The 13503-nt window shown below is 41.5% G+C and overlaps 1 protein-coding gene across 12 annotated transcripts in view; it reads left to right on the top strand.

The window, feature by feature from the left end:
* NFAT5 (nuclear factor of activated T cells 5) overlaps positions 1-13503 on the top strand; it is a 58106-nt gene that overhangs the window by 31805 nt on the left and 12798 nt on the right. For 9 of the 12 annotated variants that reach the window (XM_032700941.1, XM_032700945.1, XM_032700943.1 and 6 more), the window contains 7 exons: positions 3438-3630; positions 5893-6083; positions 7975-8147; positions 10811-10945; positions 11116-11168; positions 11887-12019; positions 12560-12640. In XM_032700941.1, coding sequence (XP_032556832.1) covers positions 3438-3630; positions 5893-6083; positions 7975-8147; positions 10811-10945; positions 11116-11168; positions 11887-12019; positions 12560-12640 — 959 coding nt within the window. The remainder of the gene's footprint in view (positions 1-3437; positions 3631-5892; positions 6084-7974; positions 8148-10810; positions 10946-11115; positions 11169-11886; positions 12020-12559; positions 12641-13503) is intronic. The other 3 variants (XM_032700942.1, XM_032700944.1, XM_032700946.1) reach the window with 1 other exon arrangement.

The raw sequence follows: 13503 nt of genomic DNA on the forward strand, positions 1-13503 counted from the left end.
CAAGAGTGCGTTGATACATTTCTTCTTTTTATTTTATTTTTTAACTTGTTGCTTCTTTAGTACTTTTAAGGTGGTCAAATGGATAGCTTTGGCTCCTTTATTTTGGGCTTTTTTGGGGGCAGGAGTGTATTTTGTTTTTACTTTTATGTCTGTGCTTGCAGTACGTTCTGATGTTCATCACAGCAACGGGGAATATTAAAATTTGACTGATGGCAAAGATGATGAACTTCTCACATTCCAAAGGGAAAGAGCCTGGAGTCTGTGTTCCCAGGGTCAGTGCAGTTCCATACTTAAAATTTCACTGTGAGAAAGCAATTCCAAGAACCTTTCCTGAGTGTGCTGGTGCTTCCCCAGGCTCAGCAGGAGGAGTGGAGCTGGATGGGAACATTGACTTTGCTTGGGGTCTTCTGGGGTCTCCACACAGGCACCGCTCTATCCTTGGCTGCTCTGGTTTTCACCAGCCAAAATAGATGATAATAAAGTAAAATATTAGTACCTGGTAGAGCCCAGGAAGCTTGGAATGAGGAAAGTACCTCCCCCAGCTCCTGGGGACCAGGCGCTCCCTTACACAGGGAAAAGCATTATGGAAAAGCAAGAGCTGTGCGACTGTAAATGTGATCTCGGGGCAGAAAAGGGAGATTTAGTAAACTCTGGAATGATACATGAGGTATCAGTCTAAAAACAGAACAAGTCTGTAACATCCCTGAAAACGTTAGGGGTGAGCGGTGAACAGCTCAGTTCTGTGAATGCAGAGGGGAGAAAGCGGAATTCTTTTCCCCACACAGGCCAGACTGAACTGCAGGAAAACTCTTAGGTAACAGAATTGTCCCTTGAAATGAACGCTCTTTCAAGGGGTAAGAAGTGGCCAAGATCTTAGAAAACTTCATTTTGCCATTGGAATATGGAGATTTGGCATTACAAATCTGGGTCACCGTAGTGACTGGGGGTTTTAAACTTCCCAGCCTGGTGGAGTTCGGCCAAGGGAGTTCAGTTACTTTTGGCTTTCAGAACAGAGCAAGGAGAGCAGCTGTGTTCCGTGGGGAATGGAAATGGCATTGGCCTCTAAAGAGACTTCTATGCAGTTGTCTGTAAAGGCCAGGAAGAGAAAGAATATATTCCTGTGGAAACTTGGAATTTGTGAAGGCCTTTTTAGAAGGAATGAATTGATGGTGATTTAGGGCAGGGGCTCAGGTTTCCGATGCGCTTGGTCTCACTTTCGCTTTCAGCTCTGCCCTGGGAACAGCCCTGAGGGCAGGACCAGGCCAAACTTAACTCAGGAGATCTGTTCCAATGGCCTTGGGATTTGCCAGTTATATTAATTTTCTTAAAATAAAAAAAGAAGTGCTAGATTAGAGGAAACATTGTCTGGTAACAGTTAAATTAATAAATGCGTGTGCATGAAATGTTTTGTACAGGTGTGAATATTAGCAATATGGACAAACTGAATTAAAAGGATGTATAAATTATATATCCTTGTAATCTGAGAAGAAAGACCACGCAGTAGCTCTGATGAAGGCTTTAAATGGCTCTCAGGTTCAGCTAATCTGATTGAAAGTAATGATTCATTTTCTAGAGAAAAGACTTCAAAATAATTGTGGGGAGCATTTCTTTGCTTAAATATGATACTATATAAAACAATTTGTTGACAATTAAGGTAATTGGGATTTATGAGTAAAGTACTTTTGGAGAGACAACAGTGTTAATGTCACACTGTGTTAATGTCACACATGACATTTTGAGTGTAAAGGTGGATTTCATTTTGATGGCTGGCTCTCCAATGCTTCCCTTCAAAATTCAACTATACCACAGCCTTCCCTATTAGTGTACAGAGCTGGAACTTCCCAGTGGGACAGGATCAGAGTGAGCAATTCCTGTGGTGTTTTCCATGGAGCGTTCCCTATGCCAGGGTGTCCCCTGGCTCCCAGGCCTGGTGTTTGGAAGGATGCAGTGGTGTTGCCATTGCTGAGGCTGCCCAGCATTCTTTCTCACTTTCTCTGTGAGAAGCTGAGGGGTTTATTTTAAAATTCTAAGTAATAAAAATGAAAATAAATTGACTGAAAATTGTAATTACTAGTCCATTGGAGGGTTGTCCTGACAAGAAGATAGAAACTGGTTGTCTAACGAGCTTGAATTTCAGTAGAGTTTTCCCTTAACTTGTACAGAAGCAAAGAGCATGATGGTGTTAATTACGTCCCTTCCAACCAAAACTGTTCTATAATTCCATGACTTTCAGAGTTATAAGATGGGGGGAATGGGGGGGGCATAGGTGTACCCAGCCTTCCCTGGGGCATAGGAGCAGGCCTGGGAATGACTGGGAAGCCTATGCTGTGTCCATGTGCTGGTCCTTGCACAGTAGGAGCTTTAGAAAAGGTGCTGATCCTGTTTGTTAGTGTAAATAATTGGGAAGAGAGCTGGGTTACCCCAGCTCCAGGTCAGTGAGAACCTCCTGCAGCGGCAAAGCTCCCGGTAAATGATTTTAAAGAAAAAGCATTTTTCATCCTTTTTGAGGAGGAAAAAATCCTGAGTAAATTACTTCCGTAAGTTGCACATTGAAACAGGATTTGTTTTTTAAGCAATTCACACCTGTTATTTAAAGCTGCTTTCTTCCCAGGCATTAGCTGTTAGAAGCCCCTTTTTGGTAGTAAAATGAATGTGAGATTTGCGTAACTCATGGAGCCCTTTTCCTGCCTGTACCGTGTGCCGTGGCACATTCACATTTCCTAGTGTGAAAGGAGTTTATTGGACTTCAGGTTCATGACCAGATCCTGGTTTAAGGGGAATACAAGGTGGCTCATGTACTGTTAGACTTTGGAGGACTCCTTCATCCTGGTTTTAATTATGGAACTGAGCACAAGACACGATGGCCTACAAAATGCATCTGGAAGGAAAGGCCTGATTTAACTTCAGTGCAATTATGTCAGAGCTTTTACAATAACTGATTGGGTTTCCGCATAAATTTATCAATCTGTTTGCATGGATGTGCAAGTGGAGGTGGAGACAGGCATGAGGCTGTTTTCCTGTTTAAAGAAGTACCATTTAACCACAAATCCATTCAGAGTGTGTGTGTACATGTGAGTGTCTGCTGCAGCAGTGAAACAGCTTGTTCAGGCTGTATCATTGACTATGAAAAAGCAGGTTATGAGCCGCCTTCTGTTCATTAACATCATTTAATGCTAATTACGTTTCCCTTCCTTTATGTTTGCTCTCTGAAAAGCAGTTCCCATGTGCTCTGGATGGAGGAGCAGGGAAGCACCGTTCCTCTTCATCCTGCAGGTTTCCTTCACTGTCGAAAAGAGAATTCCAGAGTTGGCTCTCCACTACAAATCTTCCAACCATTAATACACACTCTTTGTCTTTTTAGCTTTTCTGTGATTTGGTTTGTTTTAACTGGGGAGCTGTTTCTAACATCTTCTTGATGGTCTGCTTTGACTTCCCAGAGCATCAGAGAACCAGAAGGGAGCTGGAGGGAAGAAGACCCCAATGTTGTGTGGTCAGTATCCGACTAAGAGTGAGGGGAAGGAACTGAAGATTGTGGTGCAGCCGGAGACCCAGCACAGGGCTCGTTATCTGACCGAGGGCAGCCGGGGCTCTGTGAAGGACCGGACACAGCAGGGCTTTCCCACGGTGAAGGTAGGCTGAGGGCGTGGGGACACCCTTCCCAGGGGTGCTCTAATGGAATGGGAACAGGTTCAGTTCAAACAGGCCTCCAGTCTCTCTTTTAGAGGGAAGGGAGGAGGTTTTGCAGTCCCTCTGCTATAAAGACTGTACTGGGTCTCTTGCAGGTCGCATCACAGAGTTACAGGAGGAGGGAAGTTTTATGTCAAGGCAGCGATAGATAAGCAGTTCTCAACCCAACTAATTTACCAGGTCCACAAAGAAATGTTTGCTTATGATACAGCCCTTAAATTTGTGGTGTCCACTGCTGACAGAATGTAGAAGTAGACTTGTCTTCAAAGTCCTGTTCAGCAGTGTTAGAAACCCCACCAGCCCTTCACTCAGTCCTCCTGAGTAATGCACCACTCCAGTAGAGTTTCATAAGAAAAGAATCCTTTCATATTGGCCTGTTGCTATGGGGATTTAGTGCTCATTTATGTGGATTTTCTTAATGGGCCTTTGTTCATCTGAATTTCCTTTTAATTCCTTTCCCAGTTACCCTTTAGCACCCATCAGTGAAAAATCTGTTTGGAAGAGTCTCGTGTTGCTGAATTCCTGGAAGTTCCAGTTTGCTTTACCAGTAGGCAGACGAGTTCATACCCTGCAGATAAAACTCTGCCAGGGCTGCACAGGCAAATGAGTCAGTGAATCTTCAGGAAATCTGAGCTAGTGGGAAAAAAATATGTTAAGGACAAGAGGGCTTTTTGTTTTGTTCGTGGGGTTTAAAGATGGGGAGGAATAGTGTAAAAACAGTGGTGGTTCAGAGATCTGGTGTTTGGGAGCTGCTCCAGTGCATCACTCTTACATAGGCTGAGGGGGAGAAGCAAGTTCTGTGGCACTGAAATAAAACTCTGTTCTTGATAACTTAGAACTTGAGTTCCACAATCAATATGCAATGTTAAAATTGTATAAACAAACATTAATCAAGTGACTAGGTGTTGAGCCCTTTGCTGTTCCTGTGGTTCCTCTTGGGAGCCTGTGCTGGGCCACCTTCAGACATCTTTTGGCTTTGCCTGTCTGTAACACTCACATTTGCTGTTTGCCCCTCCTGGACTCGAGGAGCACACAATGATTTTATCAGTGTTTGCTGATTTTTTTTTTTTTCCTTTATTCGAACTTGTTAACAACTGCAGAACTATGTTTTCTGAGAGTGTATTCAGGGACTAGTCCCCCAGGAGATCCTCCAGAGGCCTCTGCTCTCATTTGCATCTCCTTACTAATAAAAATGGAGCTTCTTTCTGCAGGTATTGCCTTGACTTCCAGGCCTGGGACAAAAGACAACATTGTCACCTGGAAATCCTCAAGCAACAAATGTGTCATAGTGAAAACATTAAAATAGTCATTTTATCTCCTCTTAGAATTCTCTGGCAAAGGAGTGCCATCTCTGGCCTGGGAATTTGTCAGCAATCTAGAGTTTATTTTTACTTGGAGTATTTTTCTTAACTATTTCCTAAAAAGAAGGAAAGGTTCCTTTGAAATGCAACATTCAGATTTACTTTAGAACTTCTTTTACCTCAGAGTATTTTTAGTCTGTGGCACCACAGGGGAATTCCACTGATAAAAAAAGCATTGAAAGGACACAAACATTTCATGAATGTGTTTTATGAATGTATTTTTCACTGACATGTTCTGGAATAATTTTGGCTTTCACATGGGATTGCAGGAGGATGTTAAAATGTCTGACCTCCTTTTACTTACGAAGTGTTTCAACAAACTCTGACACTGTTCGTAAACTTTTAAGTAGGAGATGTCAAGTTACCATTTTTAATTTTATTTTATTGTCTGAGAGAAAGCTGGTCTTGTGCAGTTGGATCATCCCATTCTTACCTCTGCTTCCCCTTCATCCTGTTCTGACTTTTCCAGTGGTTTTGCAAATGTTGGACAGTTTTAGTCTGGTGTCAAAGTGCATCTGGTGTGAAGGTGGGATTCTGGAATGCCAGTGGTAAATGGGCATGAATGTATTGACCAACAAATTCTAATCACCTTTGGAGGCAACCCCAGCAAATGTTCTCTTTCTGGGCTCACTGGTGGCCATAGATGCACTGGGGGGAGAGGAGAATTCTGGCAAGAGATGGGGGAATAGTCATGGTTGGGGTGAGAGTGAGGGGTCGTAAGAGACATGAGAGTTGCAGTTGGGATCGTTCTGCCTGAAGATAGATAGGATTCAAGGAGGTTTAAAACCAGAATATTAACAATAATAATTAAAGAAATCCCTCCTTGTTAATTAACCTATTTCAGCTGGAGGGTCACAACGAGCCGGTGGTGCTGCAGGTGTTTGTGGGGAACGACTCCGGGCGTGTGAAGCCGCACGGGTTCTACCAGGCCTGCAGAGTCACTGGGAGAAACACCACCCCCTGCAAGGAGGTGGATATAGAGGGGACCACAGTCATCGAGGTCGGGCTGGACCCAAGCAACAACATGACACTGGCGTGAGTAGCTTTTTTTATAAGTATTTTCGCTTATGAGCTTGGGTTTGAGAACAGGTTTCCTTTTTCTGTTGGATGGGTTGGTAGTTAAAAGTGTGACCATCTTGGCACGCACTGGGCACTGAGTGAGGCCACCTGGATAGAAAAACTTTTAAATCGCATTCTCAGTTTGTTTATTATGCTTCATGCTTTGTCTGCTCTTCCTTAGACTTTGTCAGTTAACTTTGTTAGGTTGGTTTCCTGTCCTTGATTGATCAATAATGTGCATATCCAAGCATTAGGTGAATTATAGCCATCACTAGTTCTGCTGGTTGGTTGGCTTTGAACAAGTACAGAATTGCTGCTTGGAAAAGGGATGGAGAATATTGGGCCCAAAAAACTGGGAGTTGTGGATAGTGAAGCAAGACTCTGGCTTTTTTCTGCTCTCTTGCTTTGCTTGTTCTGCCCATCCTGACAGAGCTGGTGTGGTCCAGCACAGGTGAGGTTTTGGAGCCAGGATACAGCTACATGAGGGCAGTATGTGGCCCCTGGGAAGGGGCTCATGACAGTGGGTCACAGCAGGAAGTTTTGAAAAGTGGATTAATCTGCTTTCGTGGTTTTGATCTCACAGGAAGGACACTTCAAATAGAAGTGATTCCCTACTGTACTTTTCACATGTATCAATATACAGGAAGGCAGTGATCTTCCAAAGTCTTCTTGTCAGTAGAACATCTATTTTGTAATGGCTCTATGGTTGAAAGCTGCCACTCTGCACCTGGAAACTTGTATCAAGAGAAGAAACCTTTATTCAGTTTACAGTGTCTACTTCCTAAGCAGGATAATACAGTTTGCAGATTGACTGAATCAGTTTGATTCTCTTTTAGTAAAAAATTTATTCCTGTAAATTTGGAAACTGCCTCTTAGAGAATAATTTTATAATTGTCCTCAGGTGTTAATCATAAAATTATAGAATTGTTAAGGTTGGAAAAGACCTTTAAGATGGTCAAATCCAACCATATAAAGTATAGCAATACCAGGAAGAGGAACTGGAATTATCTAGGAAAAAGAGTTTTGCCTGGGCTGTTTTTCATGATATCTTGGTGTCTCTAAAGAAAATTTGCTGATATTTCAGTGCTGCTGTAGCACCTCTGTTAAAGGTAATGCTAGTAGTGGCATTGTCTGAAACACACTGTCCCCTCCTCTCTGCTCCTCAGCTCTTGCTTGAAGTTTATTGTACTCAGATATCAGGCGGTCCCTGTACTTTTTCAACATAGAGCCCAAAATCCTGATTAAATTACAATATTCTTCTTTTCAACACATCACGCTGTGTTTCTGGATTTTTTTTGAGTTTTTTGTTTTTATTTTTTTGGCTGTTTTTTGCTTGTAATAATTTTCCATGGAGCATTTGTCTCTGAAAGCCAGCGCTGCATCTCTCACCTGGCCCTGTACGTCTGCCCCAGGACCACACTTACAGTAGGACGTATCTGTCACTTCCAAGCCCCACTGAACGTAAAAAATAATATGACTACAGTAAGTTTTCTCCTACTCCTGCTTTCTTTAAGTGAATGCAGAATATTTTGTAGCAATAATCCTACAAACCCAGATCTTGCCCTAGGGATGGAAGAATGAAGAGCTGTGATTCTAAATTGAATGCTTACCAGAATTATACTGCATTTTCTATTCTATTCATGCTTTCATATGCTGTTCTCCCATGATTCATCATCCAGATTATGCAAGGTTGAATTGAAAAATGAGAAAGGTCATGGAGAGATTTCATACAAATAAAAATAATCTAATAACATTTCAGTAATTACTTCAAGACTTTTGACTTGGTGGCTTATGGAACTTCTTGAAAGATTATTTAAGATACTGAACTTACTAAACTGTTAAACTCTGTACTCTTCTGTGTTGTTAGGGTTGATTGTGTGGGAATCCTGAAGCTGAGGAATGCTGATGTTGAAGCCAGGATAGGGATTGCCGGGTCCAAGAAGAAGAGCACACGCGCCCGGCTGGTCTTTCGCGTCAACATCACGCGCAAGGACGGCTCCACTCTGACCCTGCAGACGCCTTCTTCCCCCATTCTGTGCAGTGAGTATCAAACCAGAACACTGATTTTAGAGGAGTCTGGGGTTTAGTGTGATTTCTTCACAGAAAGGGTGGTCAGGCATTGGAAGGGGCTGCCCAGGGAGGTGATGGAGTTCCCATCCCTGGAGGTGCTCAAGGACTGACTGGATGTGGCACTCAGTGCTCTTGGCTGGGTGACAAGGTGGGGATCAGGCACAGGCTGGACTTGGTGGTCTTTGGGCTCTTTTCCAGTCTAAATGGGTCTGTGATTTTAAGCCTTGGGGGAAGAAAACACCCCATGTTAATCAATGATTATTTCAGAATTGCTATAGTTTAGATTACACAGATTGATTTTTATTTGGGGTGGGGTATTAGTTAAAATTATTGACCTCTATTTAAAAATAGTTATATATTTATGCTCTTCAATGAAATTAATTTTTGCCTCTTAAAATTTCACAATTTTTGTCATGGTTGCTTTGAGTAGTGACTTTTTGATACAACTTTTAATCTCTTCTGTAATGTCGCATTCATCCATCAGCTTTCAGTGCTAGAAAGGACTTACGGTAAGTCAGCAGGCCTGGCATTCTGAGTGGTCCTTGGATGGACCAGAGGCTGAATCTGTTCTGGTTCAGTGCAAGAACAAAACTTTTTATAAATGCTCTGTTTAGCACAAGCACAGCTGGCTGCCTTGGCTGAGGAGGTTCCACTGACCAATGAGGAAAAGGGAATCACAGAACCATGGAGTAGTTTAGGTGGGAAGGGATCTTAAAGCTCATCTCATTCCACCCCCCTGCCATTTTGTTAAACAGTCCAAACCTTACTACTGTAAGCAGAAACTGAGAGTCTGAGGTGAAACATTTAGAGACTGATTTTAAAATAGGCTGTTTAGCTGAAAACAGCTGTATTTGATGCAGTAAAGAGTAAATTGGTTTAGTTTTTGGCAAGCTGGGGTTTGGTCACTTGCTAAGAAAATCTTCTCAATTGTGTGAGTTGCTAAGGGATTGCCCAGGAATTTTGTGTGCTGGAAGTCTAAAACAAAGGAGCAAAATACTCTGATCAGACTTGCGCCTTTGGGGAATATGTGGGTAGCACTGATCATGGTGTGAGGGTTGAGAGGGGAAGTCCTGAGACTCTTTCCAGGATTCTGTGCTTCTGTTGTAACTTATGCTGAAGTTATGGTGACTTGCAGTAGACCTTGGCCAACCCAGTAGTGCTGGCATGTATGTACTGGCTGATCAAAATGGCATAAAATAATGTTGTTTATTAAATTGTTCATATAAATCATCTCCTCAAGCACATTACACCGGGTTTGTTTGCTGCATACACCTTACTGCAGATGTGTGCTGTACCTTCTCAACAAGGTTTGCATTTTCCCTCGTCAGAGCCCATTTATGTTGTGTTTTATAACTGATAATGTTCCTGAAACCACAGAAAAGGCGTTAAGTAGCTGCAGGCTCTTTATTTAAGGCCTGTGTTTTAAATAGGCTTTGTTAACTTGTTAGCAAACCTAAATCCAGTTACTCTTTTCATGTGCCTTGAGCATATTCAGTCGTTGCGTAACGGTTGCCTGGGAACCCTCTGCGAGAGTTGTAGAGAAATCCTTTCTGAAAGGTCATTAAATAATTTAGAGTGGTACAGGATGTATGTTGTGCTGTGTAGTAAGCCCAGAGAATATTTTTATTAAACACTCAAAGTGGGCCATGCAAGTGCAGAGCACGAGCAGGAGCGTGTGCCTAGGGATTTATGGGGAGTGGGAAAGGGGGCTGGGGAACCCTTGTTAGAAACTGCAATTATTTTATCCTAAGTGTGTCAAAGCACATTATTTTAAAATATATGTCTGTTTAAATTGTGTGTAGTGCTCATTTAACATGTGTGGTTTTACATGATTTAGGCTTTCAGAAGAATAGGAATGGTTTGCAGCAAAGACAGTTGGTGATAAGCGTTACGTAAATTGTCATCTGAGTCGCTGGCACAGAGGTGTCCAGTGATGTGTGTCTGGAAACCACATCCTCTTTGCTCATTTATTGGATATAAATTGCTAAAATCCCCAACTGCAGGGATAGGACTCTTGCAAGGATTTGGAAGGGAACTTAAAGCTCAACCAGTTCCACCCCCTGCCGTGGACAGGGTCACCTTCCACTAGACCAGGTGCCCCAAGCCCTGGGTTCTTGCACTAACCAGAAAACTTATGTCATGTAAAAAAAACAAGTGTAAAACCCCTCAGGTAGTAGGACAATTACCACTTCTGCCCTTTTGCAGAGCAGAATAAAATAATCTTTGTAAAAAATTAAGTTTTTTATGATCTTAAGGCTGAATTTGCAGGGGGGCTTCAGATGTGGCCAAGGGCTGAGGCCTTTGTTTGTCTCTGCCTATACCAGGGAATTACAGCACCATGTTCTCTTCTCTTCTGGGCACTTGTTGAGCTTTGGCTCCAACACTGAAAGTTTCATTTAGAAGATTTAATAAAGGCAGGAGGAAAAGGAAAATATTAGTGAATCATTGACCTAAGTGTGATTTTTGTGAGGAAATAATAGAAATGGTTATCTTCTGAAGAGTTAGTCATGGATGATGTAGTGAAGGAGGAAGATCAGGAATTATTTTGTTCTTTACTTCATCACTCTGTAAGTAAAAGTGGTTTGTTTTGGATGTTGATATTTTCTTGATTTCAAACTGTTTTTTCCTTGCAGCTCAACCAGCGGGAGTTCCAGAGATCCTAAAGAAAAGTCTCCACAGCTGTTCAGTGAAGGGTGAAGAGGAAGTTTTTCTGATTGGCAAGAACTTCCTAAAGGGAACAAAAGTGATTTTCCAAGAGAATGTTTCTGGTTAGTGTGAAAGCTGTGCTGGCTTGGGGTGCTGAGGAGAGCGTGAGGTTGGGATTCCATTGCTTGGTAAAGCTCAGTCGTGGAGAGCAAACTGAGGAGCAGATCAAGGGCACAAAAATAAACTGCTCTATTGCACGTGCAATAAATTCTGCTTTTTAATTTTCATTTAGATGAGAATTCCTGGAAGGCAGAAGCTGAAATAGACATGGAATTATTTCATCAGGTACTCCTCTATTATTATTATTACTACTACCATTATTATTATTACTATTCTTATTGTTGCTACTATTGCTATTATTCTTATATTTTTAAGTACAAGATACTCTGACTGTTTTCAGAGGAAAAAAATCAACAAAGGCTTTCCCTCTTGCTGTGCATTTCTAGAAATAATGGTTTTTTTCTTCACATAAGTTCTACAGTGAGTCTGGCAGAATATAATTTTGGGTTTACACAAATATAGTTGTTCCCTTTCTCATTGAGAAGTTGGGTACCACAGTTTGGTGAGCAGGTCTTTGCCCTTACATACAATAGAATTAAAATGCGTACTTCGGTTTTCCCAGCAGTTTTCATATGGACACATTGAGTTACTACTGAGAGGAAATAAATTGTGTGTATTACCAGAGTTGTACCTGGCTGGATTTCTGTTCCACTGTGAAATCTTTTACAGAATATTTGTTTATTCTTTTTGACACAATTAATGACAGCAGTCGTTACGGACTGTTGGGCTGAAATTGGAGAATTATTAAATGCAGATGATGTCAGACAAGGACCATCCTGATCCCACCTCCAAAGGCAGGATCCCACACATGCATCTCCCCCAGTGCCTTTGTTTTTTATGGTGGTTTATCAGTCTATTTCTCTCTTTCGATGTAAGTAAATACAATTAAGGCCAATAATAATAAAATGTGATTTTTGTCCAGTGATGTTTGTTTGCCTTACAGAATCACCTTATTGTGAAGGTGCCGCCATATCACGACCAGCAAATAACCTCAGCTGTTTCTGTGGGAATATATGTGGTGACCAACGCTGGGAGATCTCACGATGTGCAGCCCTTTACCTACACTCCAGATCCAGGTGTGTGACACACAGCCTGGGGAGGGGTGGGCATTTCACCTGCTGAACTGTCTCTGTTCTGATTTCACTGTTTAATCCATACCACAGGAATGTTAAGTAACGTAGATCTTTCCAAACTTCTCTTCATGGGAGGTTTGCTCTGCTAATAATAAAATCCGAAGGCTTTACTTTTCTCATTTATGTGGTAAATACCTCAAATTCCAGCTGCGTGGAGACAGCTGTTCATATACAGCAGCATCCATTTCTAGTTTAAGGATCAGAATGAAGCTGAACAGGAAAAAAAATAAGACATACTCCATACAGTGTACCAAATAAACCAAGAAATCCCACCAAGCTTTATCCTGAGGAAAGCTGCAGTTTGCCCACCTCACATATTGTTGTTTATTTATCTATCTATATCACAATACACAGGGTGAAGGTTTGTGGGTTTCAAAGAACCTGAATTTTTTTAAGCTATAAGTAACTGTTTTGGTTTGCTTTGTTTGGTTTTGGCGTGTTTGCTGATTTAACATAGGAAGTTCTCAATGTGTTTTGTCTCAGCAGCTGGGACTCTGAATGTTAATGTGAAGAAGGAAATCTCCAGCCCAGCCCAACATTGTTCTTTTGAAGAGGCTATAAAAGGTACTAAATTGATTCTTATCAGTGTTGTTAATAATTTAACTCTGAATTCTTACTCAAATTTGGAGCAATGAATCAGACATCCTGAGATAACTCTGTGCTTATAAAATCTGGCCCCGTTCAAACAGGGAGGTTTGTTCTCTGATTCTGAATATTTACTTTATAACAGTATTCCTTTAAGTATGTTTTAATGAGTGAATATAGAACAAAAACTTTGCAAAAAATAATATTAAATTTTCTCCCCATTTTTCATTCCTCAGGCCCTGCAGTCTGATCTTTAGTTAATATGTTTGCAAGTGAAGAGCTAAAAAGAAGCCTAAGATAGCAGTTAATAAAAAAGATTTAGAAACTGTGTAGTGTTAATTTAGGCAAAACTACACCTAAACTTGGTAGTGGGGAAGGACTGAGCACTGAAAAACACAAATGTGGCAACTTGGTGTCTTTCAGAAGCTGTATTTTATAGGTTTAATGATACTGCTTTCAGTGGGTCTAGTTAAAAACGTTAATTCTGGGAGTTTCAGCTTACTCCCATCAGTGAGGACTTTTTTTTCTGAGCATTCTATCCATGCAAAGTTCGTCGTTTCCTTCCAAAAGAACAAGTTTTAGGTTTACCTGTTTTTTTTTTCAAGTGTGAATTGATCCTTCTAGTATTGAAATAGAGGAAGGAAATGTCTCTTAGTTGCCTGTTAAGACTCCAGTGGTGCACAAAGATGACTGGAAATTTCCACAGCCTGCTCTGGAAAAGCAGGTTGAAGGTGAGCAGTGTGATCCCAGGTGTGATAGGAATCCATGGCTGCAGGTGAGACCCACAGAGCTCGTGTTTGAAGTTAAGAGCTTGGTCTTGGCATGGATGGATTTACAAGTTG

The sequence above is a fragment of the Chiroxiphia lanceolata genome, chromosome 13, assembly GCF_009829145.1.
Source record: "Chiroxiphia lanceolata isolate bChiLan1 chromosome 13, bChiLan1.pri, whole genome shotgun sequence".
Lineage (NCBI taxonomy): Eukaryota > Metazoa > Chordata > Aves > Passeriformes > Pipridae > Chiroxiphia > Chiroxiphia lanceolata.